Below are 24,176 nucleotides of genomic sequence, written 5' to 3'. Positions count from 1 at the left end.
TTTCTGGTATCTCTGGTCCTTGCCGCGTGTCTTCAGAGTCTTCGAGGAGTTTGTTTGTGTATTAGGAATCAGGCATTCTACTACGACGCCGTGTTACCCAAACCTATCGCTCACAGAGAGACTGAACTTTGATTTGAAGACTGTCTTGTTGCTTATCATCATTTTGACCACACAATTTGGGGTATTTAATGAATGTCTTTAAAGCAGGCAGGCACGAAACACTGAAACAGAAACCGGCAGCTTTAATATTTGCATTTAGAACTGATTCCTCATTGGCTAACGTGTGATCAGTCGAGGATTTATTAGCCTAGTAAGATGTTACCTAAGATGTGTTGTAGGTCCCGAGAAAATATACTGGTGGACCATGAACTATTGGCTAGCAGGACCCAAATTCGTTAGACTGGGGGACCAGGTGGATGTCCGGAGTTTTGGTACTCTTGAGTAGTGGAGATGAAGCTGAGAAAGCTCCTGCCACACTTTAAGGGACCTGTTGAATCTATTCGCTTTATGACGACGATGTTCATATTAATTAAGGATGTTTCTGTGACAAGGGAATGCATGATGGACATTCCACAACTTATGACAACAAGTTTTGTTGTGACCTGTGCGACCTTGTCACAGTGTTGCTAACTGTATTGTTTATTGTATGAGGGGCGTTCAGTAAGTAGCGAAACACATTTTTTCGGGTAATTTCGGTTGAAAAAATGAGAGATTTGTTGCGGAATAGTCCAACTCCAGTCCGTGCAGTTTCATGAAGTTCTAAAAGTTGGCGGCGCCAACCGTAGGATCTAAAATGGCGTTTGTAACGGAGGCAAGTTCCAAGTAGGAAGCTGTCGTTGTGTTTCTTTTCGTGGAGAACTAGAGCGTCGCAGATATTCATAGGCGTTTGCAGGATGTGTACGAATATCTGACAGCGAACAAAAGCACAGTGAGTCGTTGGGCGAAGCGTCTGTCATTATCGCACGAAAAGGTCGCACAAACCTGCCCAGTCTCCTGCGTGCCGGTCTGTCGCACACAGCTGTGACCCTGCAATGTTGGAACGTATGGACACTGTCGTTAGACGTGATCGACAGATCGTAATCAAACACCCCGTTGCACAGCTGGACGTCACTGTTGGCAGTGCTGACACCTTAGTCCATCAATTGGGGAGTTCAAAGGTATGTGCCCACTGGATTTCTCGTTGCCTAACAGAAGACCGTAAACAACAACGAAGGACCATCTGTGCGGAATTGCTTGTGAGTTACGAGACTGACCTAGGTTTCGTCACGGATAACCACGTCTTCTTCGGAACACACTAAAACTACAAACTGCCTAAAGAAGCATGGTCCAACATTAGTACAGAACTCCCAGAAGGGCAAATGACTAGCATAAAATGTAAAATAAACCGTAGTGTCTACCATGTCAATAGCTGCACTTATCTCAAACATCAGAAGCGTGCTTCCTCACTCCAGCCAACGATCGGTGGGCCGCGGGCTCTCAGGTAAACTGAGGTGGCGCCGGCAGCTAGGCTGTAAGAATGTCGGAAAGGAACGCGCATGGGCAAATTGAGAAATCGTCTTCTTTCATGTGATTGGCATAGAATGTGTTACGAAAGTGATCCGATGACCGGGTCAAAGGCGCAGGAAGTTAATGCGTGTGTATGTATAATGTCCTAGCTCGAGAACGATTTTATAGAACTATAGAACGTGGATAGGCTGAAACTATATATGTGGGATAGCAGATTCCACGGATGGTCAAAACGCATGCACGCAGGACAGACAAAATAACACCAGATAGAGCCATGCTGAAAATATGGGGGATGAATAACGGTCATCGGATCACTTCCGTAACACATTCTATGCCAATCACATGGAAGAAGACGATTTCTCAATTTGCCCATGCGCGTTCCTTTCCGACATTCTCACGGCATAGCTGCCGGCGCCACCTCAGTTTACCTGAGAGCCCGCGACCCACCGAACGTTGGTTGGAGTGAGGAAGCACGCTTCTGATGTTTGAGATAAGTGCAGCTATTGACATGGTAGACACTACGGTTTATTTTACATTTTATGCTAGTCATTTGCCCTTCTGGGAGTTCTGTACTAATGTTGGACCATGCCTCTTTAGGCAGTTTGTAGTTTTAGTGTGTTCCGAAGAAGGTGTGGTTATCCGCGCCGAAACCTAGGACAAAATCCGGTTTCTATTTGCAATCGAGGCGGATTATTTATAATCATTAACTTCTTCATGATTGCTGAGAGGTTACGAGACTGTTCGTGATAATGTTTTGTCAAACATCGCCGCAGCCGGTGAAACATGGATTCATCGCTTCAAACCGGAAACAATACTGCACTCCATGGACCGACGCTACACCACCTCTCCTCGGAACAGAAAGTTCAAAGCTACACCCCCAGCAGGTAATGTCATGGCGATGGTCTTTGGTATTCTGAAGGGGTTATTTTGTTTCATCTCCTCCCTCATGACGCAATTATAAACTCGGAAGCGTACTGTGCTACCGCTCAGAAAACTGAAGAAACGACGTCAGTATGTTTGTCACCATGAAAATGCAAACGAACTTCCCCTTCTCCATGACAGCACAAGGCGTCAAACAACTCTGCACTCTCGGGCGGAGCCCATAAAACCTCACTCATCTACGCTACAGCCCGGATCTCACACCTCCCAGCTTCCATATTTTTAATCCAATGAACGATGCACTCCGCGGGACGCCGTACGTGGTTGATGTGGAGGTTACTCACGCGGCAATATGTTGGTTCCAACGTCGACCATTGAGTGGTACCATGCAAGCACAGCAGCCCTTCCAGTGAAGAGGCTTAAAATCGTGGTACTGAATTGAGATTGTGTAGCCAAAAAAATGGGGAATAACATGCTGTATTGAAATCCTGGAAAAAAAAACCGACGTGCTTTCAGAAAAAATGTGTTGCTTTACTTATTTAATGCCCCTCGTATTTCAGTATGTTGGTGGCTCCTTCAACCAGCTGGCGGAGGAGGAGGAGGCAAGAGATTCGGTGTGGGGAAGATTGTGCTGTGTCAAGTGGCACGTTTGTTTCACCTGCTGTCAGGGAGATTCTGATGGCTTTTCGCGGTGGAGGGGTGCCAGTAGAGGGAAGGATATCCGTGCGCCACGCTGGAAACCATGTGGCGTGGCGCAGCGCAGCACGCGTTTTTGTAACTTCACAGGTTTAAATGGGACCGCGCAAATCGCGACGTGACGCGATTCAAACTCGAAACGCGCATGTGCCATGTCGCGCGGAGTTGTGGTTGAGGCACAGTTTCTCGCGCCGCGCGTCGCGCGTGCCTCGCTAGCACCGTGGGAAATTTGAGGCGGGGAACGGATAAGTAGCCCGGCCATATGCTCACATCGGCACGGCGCATATAAGCAGTGATAGTTTCCCATACGATAAATATTGCCTTACTGTATACTAAATTTTATTGCCTTTGTGTAGTGTTTCATTTTCGCCATTTAAACCCTCCAGCATTTTTCGTTAGTACATTATGCTTTTCTGTTATTTGTATCTGTATAGTTTTGCTTTGTTTTGTTTTTCTTCTGTCAAGAAAAATGCATACTTCATTAGCTGGTCAGCCATTGGCCGCTGGAATTCTGTCATATGCCTCCGCAATGTTTTCAGATCGCAAGAAGGGACAGAGGGTAGAGAATAAGGAAGCAAGGAATATTATAAAATCATGTGATTAAGAAGCAAGGCAGGAACGTAAAACAAGTTTATCTTCTCGCTGCCTAGTGTGCTGGCGTATCTGTACGATCTGTCACAAAAATTTGGAAAGGGATAATCTCCACAGGTGTGACCTCTTTGTGCTCCTGATAAAAAGCATCCAAGATCTGAAGTATAGAAGTCTCACTGTGATTACTTGGATATGGATGTAATAATGTAATACGACACACTGTACTACATGCATGTGAATATCATATTTCCACTGCAAGCTAGAAACAGTCGAAAAGCAGTCACAAATAATGTTTTAATTGGTTCGTCGTGATGAGAAAAAGTTTTTCAATTGTTGCATGCACATTATCAGCATTAATAAACTAATTATACAACAGGCTACACAAATGAAGAAAATGGTCGGTATTATTAACAAATTAGAAATATCCTAAAAGAGTATCATGATTAGATATATTTAATTCGTTGAAATGTACTACTGACAAAGGCGAATCTACTTTCATGACAATGTTTTTCGAACTCCAACTCACAAGGTACACATGGCTAGCTTGTGCATACCTGTCGCGCGCATTATCCTCCGCTGCTGACAATACACTGACCATTGTGTTGCGCGACAGACCAATTGTTTATTTTTCTCAATAACAACTATTTTATTCGCGAACACACAGTGTCAGTTTGGCAAGCCGTAGGTGAGTAACCAGTATCTGGCATGTGCCTATCATTCCACCTGAAGGAACGCTCTTCATTATTTTAATACTGCTCAGATCAAGAGAAGGAATAAAATCCTTTGGTAAGTTTCCATTCCAGTCGCTCAGTGTTAAAAATACGATGGGTTACGGGGATTTCACCAAAATTCCAAAAGAATTGCCAATCTATTTTTGTGCGAGTTGTTAACCTTTTCTCATTCGAAGAAGCATCACCATTTATGAGTAACGGCCACATTTCTCTAGGTGACAGGTTTAATTGTACTTCCTTTGTCACAGTGCAATTTGCCAAACTCATCTCACAGCAGCCATTGCGACAGAATTCCGAAACAGAGTGCCTCATTAAACAAGTAATTGGCAATCACAGAGCTCAATAGCTTACGAAAAACCTCATAGTGTCGGTTTGCAGTAACATAAAAGAAGAAATTTCATGTTTATTTTCAGACTAGGAAACTCTTGTTTCGCTAGCTGTCGATAACCCTTAAAAAATTACAGTCACTGGAGTGAAATAAATAGAAAGGGAAGTATAAGTACTGATATATCGCCATAGATAAGAAAGTTCCGTGTGTTTAAGAATTGGCAAAACACTCTCCTCCTTGTGTGCAATCATTCGCCAAACTTTCGTTTCGATGTCGCGATCGGTTTAGGAGATATGAGAGATGTTGCGAGTATTTCATTCTCGCGGGCGTGAGATCGGAAGTGAGCGCGCTACATAGGATCCATTTTCTCGAGATCGGAGGCAGATAGAGACCTCCTCCCAAGTCTAAACAAAAATTCAACATGTTACCTAAATTTCATACGCAGCAACATATGGTGTAATACGCACCAAACGCAAAATCATAGCGACCCCTAATTTTGGTTGCAAACTTCTTGCGTTTTGCATAGTGTCTTACTAAAATGTGTGCATCACAATAAGATTGGCCATTAGCGAGATGATGGGCACTTCGCCACGATATCGTTACGCGCCCAGGAGAGACGCTGAAGGCGATGTACTGTTAGCTGACACATAACGCTACAAATAAGGCAAAAATCAAATATTTTCAGTAAATAGTTTCTGTAAAATCGTTTGAGAAAGATAACAGGTTGCGCGCGCTTCGGTTCTGTCAGCGCAGAGCGTCGCCAGTCGGCGCGTGCGAAGTATGGTGTACGCGTCGCAATATGCGCTGCACCCGCGCGACTCGTGCGGAACGTGCGTGTCGCGCTGTAGTGTCGTGTCACGTCTCACGTGCTATACGCGTCTCAATTTGCGCCTAGCCTAGCAAAGGCACTCGCGTCGGTTACCGTGTGCCATGGGCCATTAACGCCAAATTTCGCCGCACTCTTCTAATGGATACGTTCATCGTACGTCTCACATTGGTTTTAGTGGTTATTTCACCCAGTGTCGTTTGTCTGTTAGCACTGACAACTATGTGTAAAGACTGCTACTCTCGTTCGTTAAATGAAGGCCGTCGGCCCTTGTGTTGTCAGTGGTGAGAGGTAATGTGTGAAATCTGGCACTCTCGGCACGCTCTCGGAATAGTGAATTCCCAAAATTTCCGAAATGGAACCATCTCATGACTTTTGTCACTTCAGTATACAACCTACTGGCAGATGCATACAACCTCACTGACATCACTTACATCAGCGGCAGAGGTTTAACATGACAGCTTGGTACCAGTTATATACCACTCAACTGTGCACTTTGAAGGAGTGACTACTATTTCGTCGAGATGGCTTACTTTACCATGAATATAATGGACTGGGAATGTGGGTTTCAGCCATCTGGAGCAACCAACATGTGATAAAGCCGTCCTTGTCGTGTCAGTGTGGACGCCTCGGCACTCACGTCTTTGATGAACTCGCGGACACTGACGCCGCGGTCCCAGACGGCGGTGTCGTCCGAGCAATTAAGCGGCTGCTCCTGCACCCAGTTCATGGTGCTCGTCTTGAACAGCGCCTCCGCCAGCACACGCACCGCGTCGTACATCAGCGCCGTCTCCGTCTGAAACGAGACCAACCGGAAACAGGTTTGGCGTAGTTCCGAGTTTTGCTGTACCTAAAGAAACACTCAGGTGAAGGTAAGTGTGCTATATTCAGAGTGATTCAGCGCAGTGGTGTTCATTATTTCAGAAATTAACATTGCGAAATAACTTTTTGCTTTTTGGGTAAACAGACGCCTTACAGTGGGTAGACCATCAGGAAGGGAAATTAGGGATTAACGTCCCATCGACATCGAGGTCATTAGAGAAGGAGCAAAAGCTCTGATTCCTTTAGGATGGGGAAAGAAATCGGCCATGCCCTTTCAAAGGAACCATTCTGCCATTTGCCTGGTGCGATCTAGGGAAATCACGGAAAACGTAAATCGGGATCCCCGGACGCGGATATGAACTGTCGTCCTCCCGAATGCGAATCCAGTGTGCTAGCCTGCGCGCCACATAGCACGGTGACCGTCGGAGAGCGAGGTACGCTTGTAGTTGAGACAGTCTAATATACATTGACGGAAAAAATTGCAACAACAACAATAGTTAATGTTGTTGTTGTGGTCTTCAGTCCAGAGACTGGTTTGACGCAGCTCTCCATGCTACTCTATCCTGTGCAAGCTTCTTCATCTCCCAGTACCTACTGCAGCCTACATCCTTCTGAATCTGCTTAGTGTACTCATCTCTTGGTCTCCCTCTACGATTTTTACCCTCAACGCTGCCCTACAATACTAAATTGGTGATCCTTTGATTCCTCAGAATATGCCCTACCAACCGATCCCTTCTCCTAGTCAAGTTGTGCCACAAATTTCTCTTCTCTCCAATTCTATGCAGTACCTCCTCATTAGTTATGTGATCTACCCATCTAATCTTCAGCAATCTTCTGTAGCACCACATTTCGAAAGCTTCTATTCTCTTCTTGTCTAAACTACTTATCTTCCACGTTTCACTTCCATACATGGCTACACTCCATACAAATACTTTCAGAAACGACTTCCTGACACTTAAATCTACATTCGATGTTAACAAATTTCTCTTCTTCAGAAACACTTTCCTTGCCATTGCCAGTCTACATTTTATATCCTCTCTACTTCGACCATCATCAGTTATTTTGCTCCCCACATAGCAAAACTCATTTACTACTTTAAGCGTCTCATTTCTTAATCTAAATCCCGCAGCATCACCCGATTTAATTCGACTACATTCCATGATCCTCGTTTTGCTTTTGTTGATGTTCATCTTATATCCTCCTTTTAAGACACTGTCCATTCCGTTCAGCTGCTATTCCAAGTCCTTTGCTGTCTCTGACAGAATTACAATGCCATCGGCAAATCTCAAAGTTTTAATTTCTTCTCCATGGATTTTAATTCCCACTCCGGAGTTTTCTTTTGTTTCGTTTACTGCTTGCTCAATATACAGATTGAACAACATCGGGGAGAGGTTACAACCCTGTCTCACTCCCTTCCCAACCACTGCTTCCCTTTCATGTCCCTCGACTCTTATCACTGCCATCTGGTTTCTGTACAAATTGTAAATAGCCTTTCGCTCCCTGTATTTTACCCCTGCCACCTTCAGAATTTGAAAGAGAGTATTCCAGTCAACAATGTCAAAAGCTTTCTCTAAGTCTACAAATGCTAGAAACGTAGGTTTGCCTTTCCTTAACCTATCTTGTAAGATAGGTCGTAGGGTCAGTATTGCCTCACGTGTTCCAACATTTCTATGGAATCCAAACTGATCTTCCCCGAGGTCGGCATAGTTAATATAGAGTAATGAAATTTCGGGAATACATTTGTCTGGATAACATTTTTAAGTGATTAACATTGGAAGATCACAGGTTGATGTAAAAACGAGCCCTTACAAATGTGATATGCTGGTACATTAATAATCGTGTAACCGTCAGAATGTTGACTGCAAGTATGCAAACGTGTATGTATTGTGTAGTACAGGTGCCAGATGTCAGTTTGTGGGATGGAGTTCCATGCCTGTTGCGCTTGGTCAGTGAATACAGGGACAGTTAATGCCATTCATGGATGACGCTGAAGTTTTCGCCCTATGACATACCATATGTGCTCGATTGGAGACAGATCTGGTGATCGAGCAGGCCAAGGCAACATGTCGACACTCTGTAGAGCAAGTTGGGTTACAACAGCGGCATGTAGAGGAGCGTTATCCTACTAGAAAACACCCCTTAGAATGGCGTTCAACCGGTATGGGTGGCCAAGCGGTTCTAGGCGGTACAGCCTGGAACTGCGCGACCGCTATGGTCGCAGGTTCGAATCTTGCCTCGGGCATGGATGTGTGTGATGTCGTTAGGTTAGTTAGGTTTAAGTAGTTCTAAGTTCTAGGGGACTGATGACCTCAGATGTTAAGGCCCATAGTGCTCAGACCCATTTGAACCATTTTTAATGCCGTTCATGAATGGCAGAACAACAGTTAGAATCACGAGATTTACGTGCAAATTTACAGTTAGGATGCGTGAGATAATCACAAGAGTGTTCCTGGTGTCATACGAAATCCCACTCCAGACCTTTAATCCAAATGTAGGTCTAATGTGTCTAGCACGGAGACAGGTTGGTTGCAGGCCCTCAACTGGCCTCCTTCTAACCACCACACGCCAATTATTAGCACAGAGGCAGAACCAGCTTTCATCACAAAACAGAACAGACCACCACCCTGCCTTCCAGTGTGCTCACGCTTGACACGACTGAAGTTGCAGGTGGTGGTGTTTTGGAATTAGTGGAATGTACGATACAGGGCGTCTGGCTCGGAGCTATCCTTGCAGCAACCGATTTGTAACAGTTCATTGTGTGACGCGGTGCCAACTCCTGCTCAAATTGCCGCTGCAGACGCAGTACGAGCCGCGCGGAGTGGCCGCGGGGTTTGAGGTGACATGTCACGGATTGCGCGGTCCCTCCCGCAGGAGGTTCGAGTCCTCCCTCGGGCATGGGCGTGTGTGTTGTTCTTAGCATAAGTTAGTTTAAGTTACTTTAAACTAGTGTGTAAGTAAAGGGACCGATGGCCTCTACAGTTTGGTCCCATAAGAATTCACGCGGTACCATGCGCCAGAGCCATACTCCCAACAGGATGGTCTTCCGTATCGGTAGTGCCACCTGACCGTCCGGAGTCCTGTCTTCTTGCGACCGTACTTTCTCGTGAGCACCGCTGCCAGCAGTCATATACGGTGGCCACATTCCTGCCACGTCCTTCTGCAGTATCGCAGAAGAAACATGTAGCTTCTCGTAGCCGTATTACGCGACCTCGTTCAAACTCGGTGAGGTGTTGATAATGGTGTGTCTGTCCCCTCGAAGGCGTTCTTGACTAATATCAACTCATCACGTCCAATCGCAAAGGTAACTACCGCTCACGATCGCTACAGCGTGTATTTAAGCCAAATCTGATTTGTGTCCTTCTGCGACTGGAATAGACGTTATCTTTCAGATGTAAAAATACGACACCAATTTTCGTTTATGTCGCACAACTCCTCCTTGGTGTTGTGATTTTTTCCCGTCAGTGTATAAAAATGAATATTTGTTGGTCTTCTATGCGTTTCTATATGATTCATGTGATTACAACGACTCTTTGGTGAGTTACTATGTGCGCGCCCGCGAAGGTTTCTGTGAAGGTGAAAACCACCTATCATCCTTGGGGACGGGGTTGGAACTGTGGTGACTGAGAACCTTAACCCCTGAATGTCTGAAGCAATTTTAGTCAAGTTTTGTACCCACATCAAATAAACTTTAGCATCACCCCGGTTCCCAGAACTCCTGAAGATAGTCGTTGACTGTGGATATTGTATCACAGACACAGTCCATCTAACTGTTCGGAGATGTCACTAAACCCACCCACAGATGTAAACAACCATATGTGAGCAGCGCCTAATAGAAGGAGGAGGTCCGACAGCCGATCAGTTCCAGTCATTCCACAAGGGAGGAGGTACACGGCTCGTCTTGTCTGTAGTTCAACCATGCCTAGACGGTCAATACCGCGGTTAGATCCCGTCCGCATTGTTACTTTGTGCCAGGAAGGGCTCTCCGCAAGGGAAGTGTCCAGGCGCCCCAGAGTGAACCAATGCGATGTTGTTCCGACGTGGAGGAGATACAGAAAGACAGAAACTGTCGATGACATGCCTGCTCAGGCTGCCCAAGGGCTACTACTGCAGTGAATGACCGCTACCTTCGCATTACGGATCGGGGGAACCCTGACAGCAACGCCACCATGTTCAGTAATGATTTACGTGCAGCCACAGGACGTCGTGTTACGACTCAAACTGTGTGCAATAGGCTGCATGATTCGCAACTTCACTCCCGACGTCCGCGGTGAGATCCATCTTTGCAACCACGACACTATGCAGCGCGGTACAGGTAGGCCTGTGAGGTAACAGGCGAGACCCTAGACAACGAAACTAGCCAAAGCTCTGAGTAGGAGGGTACGTAGTTGAGGACCACCACTCATCACCTTCTTCTGTTTTGAAAGCCCGCAGGCCCAACAACATGCCGAATGGACCGCTCATGATTGGCATAACGTTCTCTTCACCAATGAGTGTTGCTTATGACTTCAACTAGACAATCGTCGGATACGTATTTGAAGGCAACCCGGTCATGCTGAACGCCTTAGACTCGCTGCTGTCCATCGAGTGCAGCAAGTTGGAGGTTTCCTGCTGTTTTGGGGTGGCATTATGTGGGACCGACGTATGTTGGTAGTGGTCATGGAGGGCGCCGTAACGGCTGTACGGTACCTGAATGACATCCTCCGACTGCAACCATATCGACAGCATATTGGCAAGGCATTCGTCTTCATGGACGACACTTCGCGCCTACATTGTGCACATCTTGTGAATGACTTCCTTCAGGATAACGACATCGCTCGACTAGAGTAGCCAGCATGTTCTCCAGACATGAACCCTATCGAAAATACCTGGTATAGATTGAAAAGGGCTGTTTATGGTCGATGTGACCCACCAACCACTCTGAGGGATCTACACCGAATCGCCATTGAGGAGTGGGACAATGTGGACCAACAGTGCTTTGATGAACTTGTGGATAGTATGCGACGAAGAGTACAGGCATGCATCATTGCAAGAGGACTTTCTACTGGGTATTAGAGGTACCGATGTGTACAGCAATCTGGACCACCACCTCTGAAGGTCTCACTGTATGGTGGTGCAACATGTTAATGTGTGGTCTCCATGAGAAATAAAAAGGGCGGAAATGATGTTAATGTTGATCTCTATTGCAATTTTCTGTACAGGTTCCGGTACCCTCGGGACCGAAGGGATGCAAACCTTTTTTTGATGTGTGTATATACATGGCTCATTATTTGTCCAACTATTTGTATAAAAATGTTGTGAGGGTAAAATACTCCAATCATGTGTAAGGGTGCAGGCTGGGGTGGAAATGCGTGACATTTAAAAATGTTTGACGACGTCTGATATTACTGTCAAGTCCATAGTTTTGTGGGTTATTATTGACAGTGGCAATGATTTTTCAGTGCTAATGTTTTGGGGAACTGAGAGGGGGAGGGGGGAGTGTAAAGACAGATGTAGAGTCTATAGAAAAAAAGCCAAGCCTTGTGAGGAAATAGTAACGGATAGATTGCGGATAACCACAAGGCCGGTAATGACGTGGCGCCAGGCGCCAGTCTATCGTGAGGTTATACATAAGCTGTAAACAAGGTCATTACAGTGCACCGTTAACGGACATAGCTCCAGCTGAACTTGACACTCGGTACGTATGACTAGGCAGAGAACGTGGGAAGGTGGAAGGAGAATGGCAGTGTTTGGGAGAGACACTTACACTGATGAACCAAACATTATGACCACCTGCTTAATAGCTTGTTTGTTTGTTTTTGGAACAAAATACGTGGCTGATTCTGCGTATTACGACAGTTTGTTAGTAAGTTTGTGGAAGTATGTGGCATTTGATGTCTATGCACATACCTCGCTGCTGAAAGACGACATTGCCGTCGGGGAAGACATCAAACGTGGAGGGATGCAAATAGTTCGCAGCTGTCAGCGTGTTTTCGATTACTACCACAGGTCCCATGTAAGCGCCGGAGAGTGGCTCTCACAGCATAATACTGCTCCCACCAGCCTGTGTCCGTGGCGCGCTGCACGTTTCGAGCCACCGGTCCCCTAGATGACGGCGTTTGTGGAGACGACCAGCGATCTAGTGTAGCAAATATGTGATTCATCCGAAGAGCCGAAGCGCTCTTTCGGGAGAGATGCCACGGATCACTATTTATCCTACTTTACAGAGAAGACAAGACTCCGAACCCCAAGTTCAGTGAAGAGTCGCGAACGTCCAACTACCTGGTGGTAGTTTCGCTGCCTTACCTATTTCAGTACTACGTGAACACTCAACCAGCTTTCCCGTTTACCAGATAGTCGTTCACAGGCTTTGCGTAATAATCTACTCTTTGTCAAAATCACTTATCTCAATGGATTTCCCCATTTGCACAGTGATCCTCTGTCCGTGTCTGCTTCGCTTACATACTTTTGCTATCGCGTCACGTGCCCGCAACACCACAGCATACTGTTGTGTCACGAGACATCTTTTCCCATTCACAGGGCACAATTTCATTGAAATCTGTTTTATTTCGGCATTATCTCCGTCTAACTTATATGTCTATTGAGGAAATTTGATAATATTTTTATTTTGTCTGTCTCAGTTGCCTGAATATACAATTTGTGCTGCAGTAACTGACACAGACAAAGTAAAAAAGTACCAAATTTGTTCAATACTATAGAACTGCGGACCTACCATCCAGAAGCAGCATGAATGGAATCAGCATATATGTCTTTTACCTTCAACACACAGTCTATCGATTATATCTGGATTTTATCTTGGCCACTTCAGAATGTTTAGCTGTTTCTTTCTAAGATATTCTTGCTCATACACTGTACGATACTTGGGATCCTTGTTGCTTTGAAAGACCTAGTTTTGTGGCATATGTTTTTTAGCAAATGGTAGCATTGGTTTGTCCAAAATGTCCTTATCATCAGACTTTTCATTATACCCTCTGTGCACTCTGAAGGACCCATACCTTTGGCGGAGAAGCATTATCATACCATAATTTTTTCTCCTCCACGCATCATGGTTAGAATCCAGTTTCATGGACTGCATCTGCACGTGAAGAATGTAGAACGCAATGAATCCCATCGGAAGACATAAAATTAAATTTACTTTTGTTGCTCCATAACGCACTGGGCCAATGATTTACTGTTCACTTCCAATATTTTAAAGTAAAGGCAACTCTCTTCTTCCATTTTGCTGCACAGACGAAGGGTTTCTCGCAAGGACGGTGGCCTGACAGGCCATGATCGCGAAGTCGACGTTTTACTGTGGAAACATCAACTTATACGTCACAACTTTTGTTTGGATCGTCAGTTATTTATCGCGCTATCTTACAAGAGTGTGCTACAGAGTAATAATTCTATCTACATTGATCGTGGTTGGCCTTGTTGTGGTATGTTGCTAATATGACCATGGATTCTATAAATTTTGTTCCAAAAAGACACCAGCTGTCTAGGCACTCCAAAAGTACGACCATCATCAGCCCGTGTTTTATCTTGTTTCAAAGCATGCAACTTCCTCCTTCACATGTGTGGACTATTCTTTAAGCTTCGGTGGTGACATAATTTTGTATTACTGACTTTGGATTTGTCTGGAAAGAATAATGATCCAGAATTAGGGAAAGGAGCCTTTAAAATGTTACGTCAAAACTGATTTGACCTGCAGGTGCTATATCCACATAAGTAACTTGTGGTGTCACCACCAGACACCACACTTGCTAGGTGGTAGCCTTTAAATCGGCCGCAGTCCGTTAGTATACGTCGGACCCGCGTGTCGCCACTATCAGTGATTGCAGACCGAGCGCCGCCACACAGCAGGTCTAGAGAGACTTCCTAGCACTCGCCCCAGTTGTACAGCCGACTTTGCTAGCGATGGTTCACTGACAAAATACGCTCTCATTTGCCGAGACGATAGTTAGCATAGCCTTCAGCTACGTCATTTGCTACGACCTAGCAAGGCGCCATTACCAGTTACTATTGATGCTGTAAAACATGTACCGTCAAGAGCGATGTTCACCATTTACGGATTAAAGTTAAGTATTCCAACAGCTACGTCCTTTTTTGCTAAAGTCTAACTTCCTTGTTCTGTTCCAGACCTCACGCCAGCCTGCGTGAGCTAAAACGCGTGCCTTTCGGCTTCCTCTCATAGTGGGTTGGCTGTCTTGCCAATCCACAACATAACTACCCGTGTCGACTCTGCGGTATCGTGGAACGAACACTGAGTCATGTGTACCCTTACAGTACTTCAACTTGGCCAGTCTGCTTGCTTAGTGCCAACTTGATCGTACAAATACACTGTACCAAAATGCTTTCGAGGAGTACTGTATCTCAAAACAGGTAATATGGAAATTAGCTATGGCATTGTTGGCCGGGGCCCATTCGGGAAAGTTCGGTCACCGAGTGCCGGTTCAAAACAGGATATTCACTCCGACTGTAAACTTTCCATTCCAGAGGCATTGGAAGCTCAGCTTAGAAAACTCTAACAGGTGTTCAATGTCAGTATTACGGCTTAGGTTTATGGATTACTCGACAGTATCTTATCGTTTTTTTTACCGATGAACGTGAATGGTAGCCGAATAGTAGTAAAATTCTTACTCTACTAACTAAAAAAAACGCAACAAATAAACGTAACAATAAATTTACCAAACATCTTTAAAACTTGTATTCCTGCCGAGGAGGCCCAACTTCTTAACGGGCCCTGAAATTCGCGTCTGCATCTAAAGCTACATACCAATGCTCATGGACAGCTCCGTTTTCTTTCCATGTTCAGTTAGCCGAATAATTTAAATTTCACACTGGACCCGCATTCGGGAGGACGACGGTTCAAACCCGCGTCCGTCCATCCTGATTTAGGTTTTCCGTGATTTCCCTAAATCGCTTCAGGAAAATGCTGGGATGGTTCCTTTGCAAGGGCACTACTGACTATCTTCCACATCCTTCCCTAATTCGATGAGACCTATGACCTCGCTCTTTGACCCACTCCCCCCCCCCCCCCCCAAATCAACCACTTTAAATTTTAAAATACAATTATTGTGAAAGTGAACCACATCGGTGTTGATATTGTAATGTACAGAATGTCCTGTAGGTGACAAAAAAAGAAGGTGTTGTTGCAGACAGTTTTTTAAAAAATAAATGAAAAAGATAATATTGAATCTTTATAGCTACAACTAGCTAAGCCGAAGATGTGATACCTGTATACAGCTACTTCACTAGAGTATATTACTTTTATTACCCAGTGATTCATATTTTTTTGATCTAGCTCAGATAAATGACAGGAGATGACTCTGAGAGAAATCTGCTATCACTGAAAAGTATTAAGTGATGTATTTGATACATTGTTTCTCACTTATTAACTGCGTCAGACAATATATGGTTCAAATGGCTCTGAGCACTATGGGACTTAACTTCTGAGGTCATCAGTCCCATAGAACTTAGAACTACTTAAACCTAGCTAACCTAAGGACATCACAAACATCCATGCCCGAAGCAGGATTCGAACCTGCGACCGTAGCGGCCGCGTGGTTCCAGACTGTAGCGCCTAGAAGCGCTCGGCCACTCCGGCCGGCCAGACAGTATATGTTTGTGACGATTAATAGTACTAATTTGAGAGAACTCATTCCTTACCCGTATCGTCTGCGGTGTTATCGTATCGGCCACTTCAGTTCCTGGGTACTCGAAATCCTGTATCGTCTTCATAACCGCTTCGCTTTCCGGCTGGATGAGCCTCAAGATGGTAATGTTGGTACCACTGAGGCGGAACTGCGTGAAGTCCATTGTATGGGCGTCCTGCACAAGTAGTTGTTCATATGCACAAACAGAAGTTGATGTTCTAAAGGTTAGAGTACGGAGTATTTCAAATGGTTCAAATGGCTCTGAGCACTATAGGACTTAACATTTGAGGTCATCAGTCCCCTAGAACTTAGAACTTCTTAAACCTAACTAACCTAAGGACATCACACACATCCATGCCCGAGGCAGGATTCGAACCTGCGACCGTAGCTGTCGCGCAGTTCCAGTCTGAAGCGCCTAGAACCGCTCGGCCACTCCGGCCGGCTATGGAGTGTTTGTAAGTGGTTATTTGTTCCTGTAGTTGCAGCCATCTCCTTGTGAACTGTCTATACTGGATGTAGCGGGTACGAGTTTGGTTATTTTGGTATGTACACTCACCCATGTGTTGGGTTTTTCTCCACGTCAAACAGTCTTCCCACAAACGCGTCACAAAATGTACGAATTGATGTTTTCTGCACGGTTGTAACTGCACTACTGAGTGGCCAACTGCTGTCTGTGTATACTACCCGTTTCGCGTCCACTTCAGCATCTGACCTGCTGCCCACGGGACAATAGGCATTAATGGCTTGCTCTTGCCGCATGCACTTGGAGGTACTAACCAACCTATGGCTCCTAATAGCTATAATCGCTAGACTGGAAATGACGTAAATACTGATGTCATGTTGTTCAGGATAGCATCTTGAGACAACAATACAAATTTCTGCACTTACACCCATTTCACTCCATATACTGAAGTCAGAGGAAAACGGTTTCATTAATGAATATCTACTACATTAAGTGAAGCTTAGTCTAGACAGAAAATACAGTAACCTTAACTTAATGAACAAACGCAGATTAATAAATAATCATGATTAAAATGAATTTCATCTTATTTGGAATGTGTGATACCGTATTTTCAATTAAACTCGACTTGCAGTATACGAGATTCGAACGCCCACGATTTCAATCTAATTTCAGGAAAATTACAATAACAGTGGTATATGGTAGTATGTAGTTCCCAGAACAGATGGGAAACATTTTATAATACTGGAAGTCATTTCTTCTTATTTCCTCTTGTGCCTAACCATTGTCCTGCGTCACCACGGGGTCGGCGTGTTATTCTGGATTTGGCAATAGCTGTGATAGGGGTACAGTGACCCCACCTCTTCCATTGTTTGAAACGATACAAAGTAGTATATGTTGTATCCAAGACAAGAAGGTTCAGGACCTGCTTATCGATAGCGTCTCAATAGAAAAAGGATGTTGCACCACGCTGAATGTAGTTTTGGCTCGCAATTCCAAAAATTAAAGTTTAATATGCATATGACAGAAACTTTCAGCACACTCTAGCCGTACTGTTACATAACGCTGTTCTCAACATTATCTCTACAACGTATACAGGAACCTAGAAGACCTAGCACAATATTCCGTTTCACAAAACAAAAATTCTGTGCTGCGCCTCCTGCCGGGACACAGTTACTAAAAATTTCGCCGAAATCATAATGCTCATCAGACACTACTGCAGAGACAGTGGCTATGCACTCAGCAATGCCTGCGAATCGGTGCTCGTTTCCGAGAGGTCGCATACGAGTATGTCGATCAGTCTGCAATCACTAAGGAAGCAATAATAATCAAACGATAAGCTCCGAGCTTACGCAATGGGTTGGTATTCGGGGGAGCCTAAATTAAAATCCCAGCATAATGCTTTATGTGGTGCCTGGTTATCCTAATTCATTACGGAGGTTTCCCGGTCTAATTCCCAAAAAACGCCACGGAAATTTCCTTCACCTCCACTTGCATATTTTAACCAAATGTTCTGGTTATTTAGTCAATGAACCATTTAGATATAAATGAAGGAGTAGTATGTGTTTAGGCTTTGGACACTGACAATGATGGAACCTTTGCTATGGGAATACAGTAAGAAGTGAAAAATGTTCGTTCTGTAAAATCTACTGTGTTCATAATGTCGCTTCACATACAAGATTATCCCACCTATCTTCCATTAGATAGTCTCAAATTTATAAACATGGGGCGAAAGGCTGTCTAATTAAACACACTCTCTTCTATGCGAAGATCTTCGATGAATGTTGCCATCAGAGAGGACCTGTAAGGTATAATGCTGTCGCCATTCCGAAGTAACACACAAACTGTCATTCGGTAAGACACACGACTCGGTTAGTCCGTTATAGGAACACAAGTATGACTCCTTTTCAGTCTCGTTCCTCCAAAGATATTCCGAGGACCATTCCGTAAATAGACGGTATGAGAATAAAAATGAACGGTCGCATTATACGTATAGTCCTCTGTCCCTAATCCAAAATAAGCAATAATAGGTGCAAGTCCTCTTTCTGGGAAGCCCGCCATGTCTCTAAACGTCAAAGAAGATGCTACATACGTCGCCGGGTGTACTCGGTGCTTACACAAGGTAAGAATACTGCATGGTGCCATGGGAACAATGGGCTGCGCACGAAAATCGTCAGTGGGAGAGATTCCTTATACGGAAGATAATCTGACAGAGACACTAGATTCACACACAATATCTCTCTGGACGTCAGCACTGCCCTTTATAGTAATTACACTACCTGAAAAAAAGTATAGCAACGGGAAGGCATTATCAGATGTCACTGTAACTTGGTACACGCACGCACCATCGTCAGATGTGTAAATGATTACACTATACAACAAAAAAAAGTTTTTTGCAGATATAGAGATAAACCATGGTGGACCTAATTAATTGGGACTTGTTGAATCTGAAAATGCAGTTAGATTTTCGCCATCACCCTCCAATTTTTTGTTACGGCGGTTTTTAAATGCCTATATCTAAAGACAGAGACTGGGGTGGCCTACACTAAATTTAGACAATATATAACATACTTAATGCCATAAAACTATCCTACTCTAGTGGCCTGGGCCTAATATGCATTTTTATAAGAAAAATTGCAACATTCATTTGCTTGATAATGGGTGGAGGGTTGAGTCTTTTTGATGACAACTTCCTTCTGTGGGATATATCCTTCACGCTTCAAAAACCAAAAGTAGTCACTTAACATTGAAGGGTTCCATCTACCTTTAAAGCAGCTTTCAATTCGAAAAATGTCCTGATCGAACCTTTCTCCGTGTTCGTTACTAACCACTCCCAAAATTAGTAGGGAAGAAATCTAAATGAGAATGAAGGAAGTGCATTTTTACTGACATTCTGCATCCAAGATTTTTATATATCTCTAAAAGAGTTCCCACTAATAAGTCACTGTTTTCTGCTTTTCTATTCCCTAGGAAACCTTCAAAGACATCCTTAAAAGATCGCCAGGCTGGAAGTTCTAACTGACTTAATTTTTCTTCGAAGTTCTTATCATGCATTAACTTCCTAATTTGTGGCTCAGTAAAAATCCCCTCTTTCAATTTGGCGTCACTTAATTCTGGGAACACTTGACGTAGATACATGAAACCACTAGCATTGACAAAATACTTTATAAGGCCGACCTTAATATGCAGCCGGAGAAGGAAAACATTTTCAGAATCCACTAAAGGTACATATTTCACATTTCTCTCCCTGGAGCCAATTTCTCTCGTGGTGGCGACTGATAACTGTATAATGTTTATCTGTTGCACGGCTGTCCCAAAGAGAAAGGAAACAGCCATACTTTGTAAACCACTTTGTAGACCAGTTAGTAAACCAATCACCTTAAGATCACCTCATATTTTCCAATTTTCTTCATTATACTTAATAGCTTCAAGTATCTCTGACAAATTTACGTAGTTCTCTTTCATAGTCACACAGTACCCTACAGCTACAGATGGTCTTGGAACCGTCAATAAACAAGCGTCACTTAGCAGCATCGTATGGTATGTTTGACTGCTTTATTAATCCTGCTACATCACTTCAAGCACAAGCGTTGCCCTCCATACGGTAATATGTCATCAGATCTTTATTACGTTGCTTAAATTGAGTAATTCTTGTTTCTTCATGAAGTAAGTTCCATTCCTTAAGACGTGAAGATAAAATTTCTGTACGTTGCTTGGATAAGTATAAACCACGAACTAGGTCATTCAAGTCTGCTTCTGTAATTATATGTGGTCTTTGTTCTGGGAAGTGCTCCTCTTCACTTGATTTACATTGTGCTTCCTCAGCATTTGTAGATTCGCGATCAGAATTAGGAACTTCTTCCCACACTAGTGGAGGAGTTGGATCTGGCAGGTCTTCACGGTTGCGAATAGGTCTAATTGCTGAGGACGGGTTAGGGTACTTAATGTTCTTCTTATTCTTTGCTGAAAAGCCAGTTACATTAGTCAAACAGAAGTAGCAATCATCAACATGATTTTGAGGCACTCGGCAGATCATTGGTATGCCAAATGGTAAGTGCTCCTTTTTCCTTTTAGACATTTTGTTAGTTTACGAAGGTTGGAACTTAAATAGTGGCAACTATTTATTCACAATCGATACAAAAGAGTTACATGTTTGCACCTGTTACTGTCCTTCAAAGCAGTCACCAGCGTTGTGTAGAACCCGTTGCCAGCGATGTGCAAGGCGCAGTATACCGTTAGTAGAGCCTGTTCTGTTGATATTGCCAATGGAGCGGTCTATTGCCCGGCTAATCTCTGGAAAAGTTCAGAAGCGAATGACACGAAGTGGTTAGTTCATCTTCGGAATCAAATCAAAGTCACTAGGACTTAAGTCCGACGAGTATGGTGGATGGTATATTATTCCCCAGTCCCATCGACCGAACATAACAGCCACAGCATGCGCGGTATGCGCCCGCGCATTGTCGTGCAAAATGATGGTTGGGTTGCGAAGAAAGTGTCGCCGCTTCTTTCGCAAAGCTGGTCGCAGGTGATGCGAACAATAATACGACTTAAGTCCTCGTGTCAGACAGCGTTATCACCAGCTGGCAGAGTTTGAGAGGGACACCACCGTAGGGCTCCATTTCGTCGTCTGGCGGAATCACGCATTTTCCAGAAATGTGGGGCATTCACGTTTGACATTGGCCCGATGTTGGAGTGCGTTGGAAAGTGACGGCAGTCTTACTTGCTGTCAAATTTCCGGTGGACCATTTCTCATCACCACAAGGGGGAACGACGTATTGTGCATCAAGAACACCCTAACCACTTCAAATCCGCGCCTGCGATCCGAGAACACATAGTGGACTCCCTGCAACGTTCTGTGTCGTCCTGGACCACTGGTTGGAGACAAGCAACAGCCAGATTAGGGACTTACCATCCCTTGTAGAGGCAGCTGCGAACATCATAGCACAAATGGCTGCGTTTGCAGTGGAACGGTGAGCAGCAAATATACACTTCTGATGAATGGCGTCGTGTTGTGTTCAGTGATGGATCCCGATTCTGCACTCCACCAGATGACAATCATCGATCAGTATAGCAGCGGCTGGGGCAGATGTCCCATTCTTTCAATGTCCTGTGGGGGACAGCGATTTTACCCAAGGCATCATGATGTGGGAGAGCCAGTGCATATGACTTCAGGTCACACTCCCTGACTGAGGGGTACATTACAGACATCCTACATCCTCATGTGTCACCTTACTGCGACTGTATCATGGTGCCATTTTTCAACAGGACAATAGTCGTCACATATGAGACGTGTTCATACAGGAAATCTACATGATGCAAAGATGCTCTCATGAGTAGAAAGATTCCGAGATCTCTCCCCTACAGAGCAGATGTGGGTGCGGCATGGGTGTTAACTATGTCCCAGTGACAATATCTAGATATTAAGGACCATTATAACAGCCGTTGCCTCAGGAGAGTGCACAACGGCTTTATGATGTCCTTTTCAACAGACTCAATGAATGCACCCAGACCAGAGGAGATGCAATGTCTTACTGATTAGTGGACTCATACTATTAAGTTCTTTGGAAGTTTGATACGATTTAGAAATCATTGAAATAAAATCACATACCCTCTCAACCCATGAAGTTTGTTTTGCTTCCTCCTTCCCTTACGGTTGCTTCGCTTTTGCAGCCTGGTAATTATAGCTATTACAAGTCGTATGTTTTTAGAATGGTTAGTACCATTAAGTACATGTGACAAGGGCAAGCCATTAAGGCATTTTTTCCCTGTGCAGCAGGTCAGGTGCTGAAGTGTGGACACTTGGACACGAAACCGATAGTCTCTTCTGACAGGTGCTGTCCATTTAATGGTGCAGTTACGACCGTGCAGAAAACACCAGGCTGTAAAGTTTCCGACATGTTTGTGGGAAGATTGTTCGATGCAGAGAAAAAACAACCAACACATTGATGTATGTTCATATTAAGGTACTACATAAAGAAGTGTCAGCGCTTATATCCGTTACACCACACGTATGTACGAGGGTCACTGCAAAAGAAATGCACATTATTTTTGTAAAAATACAGTTTTCATTCTGCTTGTGTGAAAGTTTTCAGTGTTTAGATACATGCTTCCCGCTTGTTTTCAAACTTAAATGGTTCAAATGGCTCTGAGCACTATGGGACTTAACTTTTGAGGTCTTCAGTCCCTGAGAACTTAGAACTACTTAAACCTAACTAACCTAAGAACATCACACACATCCATGCCGAGGCAGGATTCGAACCTGCGACCGTAGCGGTCGCGTGGTTCCTGGCTGAAGCGCCTAGAACCGCTTGGCCACTCCGGCCGGCTTTCAAACTTGGTTCAACCTGTCCCCGCGAGTGGCGCCGTCACAGCATGTCTTCAAGATGGCTGCTACACTTGACGTTCGTCAGAAGCAATGTGTTGTCATAGAATTTACGTGCTGTGAAAACGAGACAGTGGGAAACATTCACAAGAGGTTGAAAAAGGTGTATGGAGATGCTGCTGTCGATCGCAGTACAGTTAGTCGGTGGGCAAGCAGGTTACGTGATGAAAGCGGGCACGGCAATATTAAGGATTGTCCTCGCAGCGGCAGGCCTCGTACTGCACACACTCCAGACAAGGTGCAGAGTGTTAACGAATTGATGACTGCTGACAGACGCATCACAGTGAACGTATTGTTACGCTGCGTTGGGATAGGGGAAGGAAGTGTCTGCAGAATACTGAAAGTGTTAGCGTTAAAAAAGCTTTGTTCCAGGTGGGTTCCCAGGATGTTGACAGTGGCTCACAAAGAAACAAGAAAAACGGTATGCAGCGAACTTTTGGAACAGAACGAGAATGGTGGAGATGAATTTCTTGGAAGAATTGTGACAGGTGATGAAACATGGCTCCATTATTTTTCACCGGAGACGAAGAGGCAATCAATGGAGTGGCATCATGCAAATTCACCCAAGAAAAAAATTCAAAGCACGCGGTCTGCTGGAAAAGTTATGGCTACGGTGTTTTTGGATTCCGGAGGACTCTTGCTTGTGTATATCATGCCAAGTGGAACCACCATAAATTCTGATACATATGTGACGACACTGAAGAAACTTGAAGCTCGACTGAGTCGTGTTCGACCACATCGGCAAAAGCAGGATGTTTTGCTGTTGCACGACAATGCACGGCCACATGTCAGTCAAAAAACGATGGAAGCGATCACAACACTGAAACACCCGCCTTATAGTCCTGACCTAGCTCCATGTGACTATCATCTCTTTGGGAAACTGAAAGGCTCTCTTCGTGGAACAAGGTTTGAAGATGTGCACGCTGCCAAACAGTGGCTCCAACAGGTTGGTCCAGAATTTTACCGTGCGGGTATACAGGCGCTGGTTCCAAGATGGCGTAAGGCAGTTGAGAGGGATGGAAATTATGTGGAGAAATGAAAATATTGTTCCTAAAGGATGTATCTACACACTGTAAAGCTTTCAAACATGTAGAATAAAAGATGGGTTTAAAAAAAAATAGTGCGCATTTCTTCTGGGGTGACCCTCGTATGTTAGAGGGAGAGAGAGATCACTTCCAGAGCAGACGAGTAGTAAGGTTATATTGATAAGTGGGTGAATACTGCCAAATTCTTTGTAAATTTGACTCGATTTTGTAATCACTGAAATAAGATCACATATCCCCTTCTCTCTTCTCATTTCGTTTCTCCTTCTCTTCTGGATAG

At 44.4% G+C, this 24,176-nt stretch overlaps 1 protein-coding gene across 1 annotated transcript in view; it reads right to left on the bottom strand.

Annotated features, from left to right (window-relative positions):
- Positions 1–24,176, bottom strand: part of LOC124776227 (glutamate receptor ionotropic, kainate 2-like) — a 276,490-nt gene that overhangs the window by 118,026 nt on the left and 134,288 nt on the right. The window contains exons 7-8 of the mRNA XM_047251084.1: positions 16,025–16,186; positions 6,198–6,353 (exon numbers count right to left, since the gene is read on the bottom strand). Of these exons, the coding sequence (XP_047107040.1) occupies positions 6,198–6,353; positions 16,025–16,186 (318 nt within the window). The remainder of the gene's footprint in view (positions 1–6,197; positions 6,354–16,024; positions 16,187–24,176) is intronic.

Source organism: Schistocerca piceifrons, chromosome 2 (assembly GCF_021461385.2).
Source record: "Schistocerca piceifrons isolate TAMUIC-IGC-003096 chromosome 2, iqSchPice1.1, whole genome shotgun sequence".
Taxonomy (NCBI): domain Eukaryota; kingdom Metazoa; phylum Arthropoda; class Insecta; order Orthoptera; family Acrididae; genus Schistocerca; species Schistocerca piceifrons.
The sequence above is the reverse complement of the archived record's forward strand: the minus strand, read 5'-3'. Positions and strand labels throughout refer to the sequence as shown.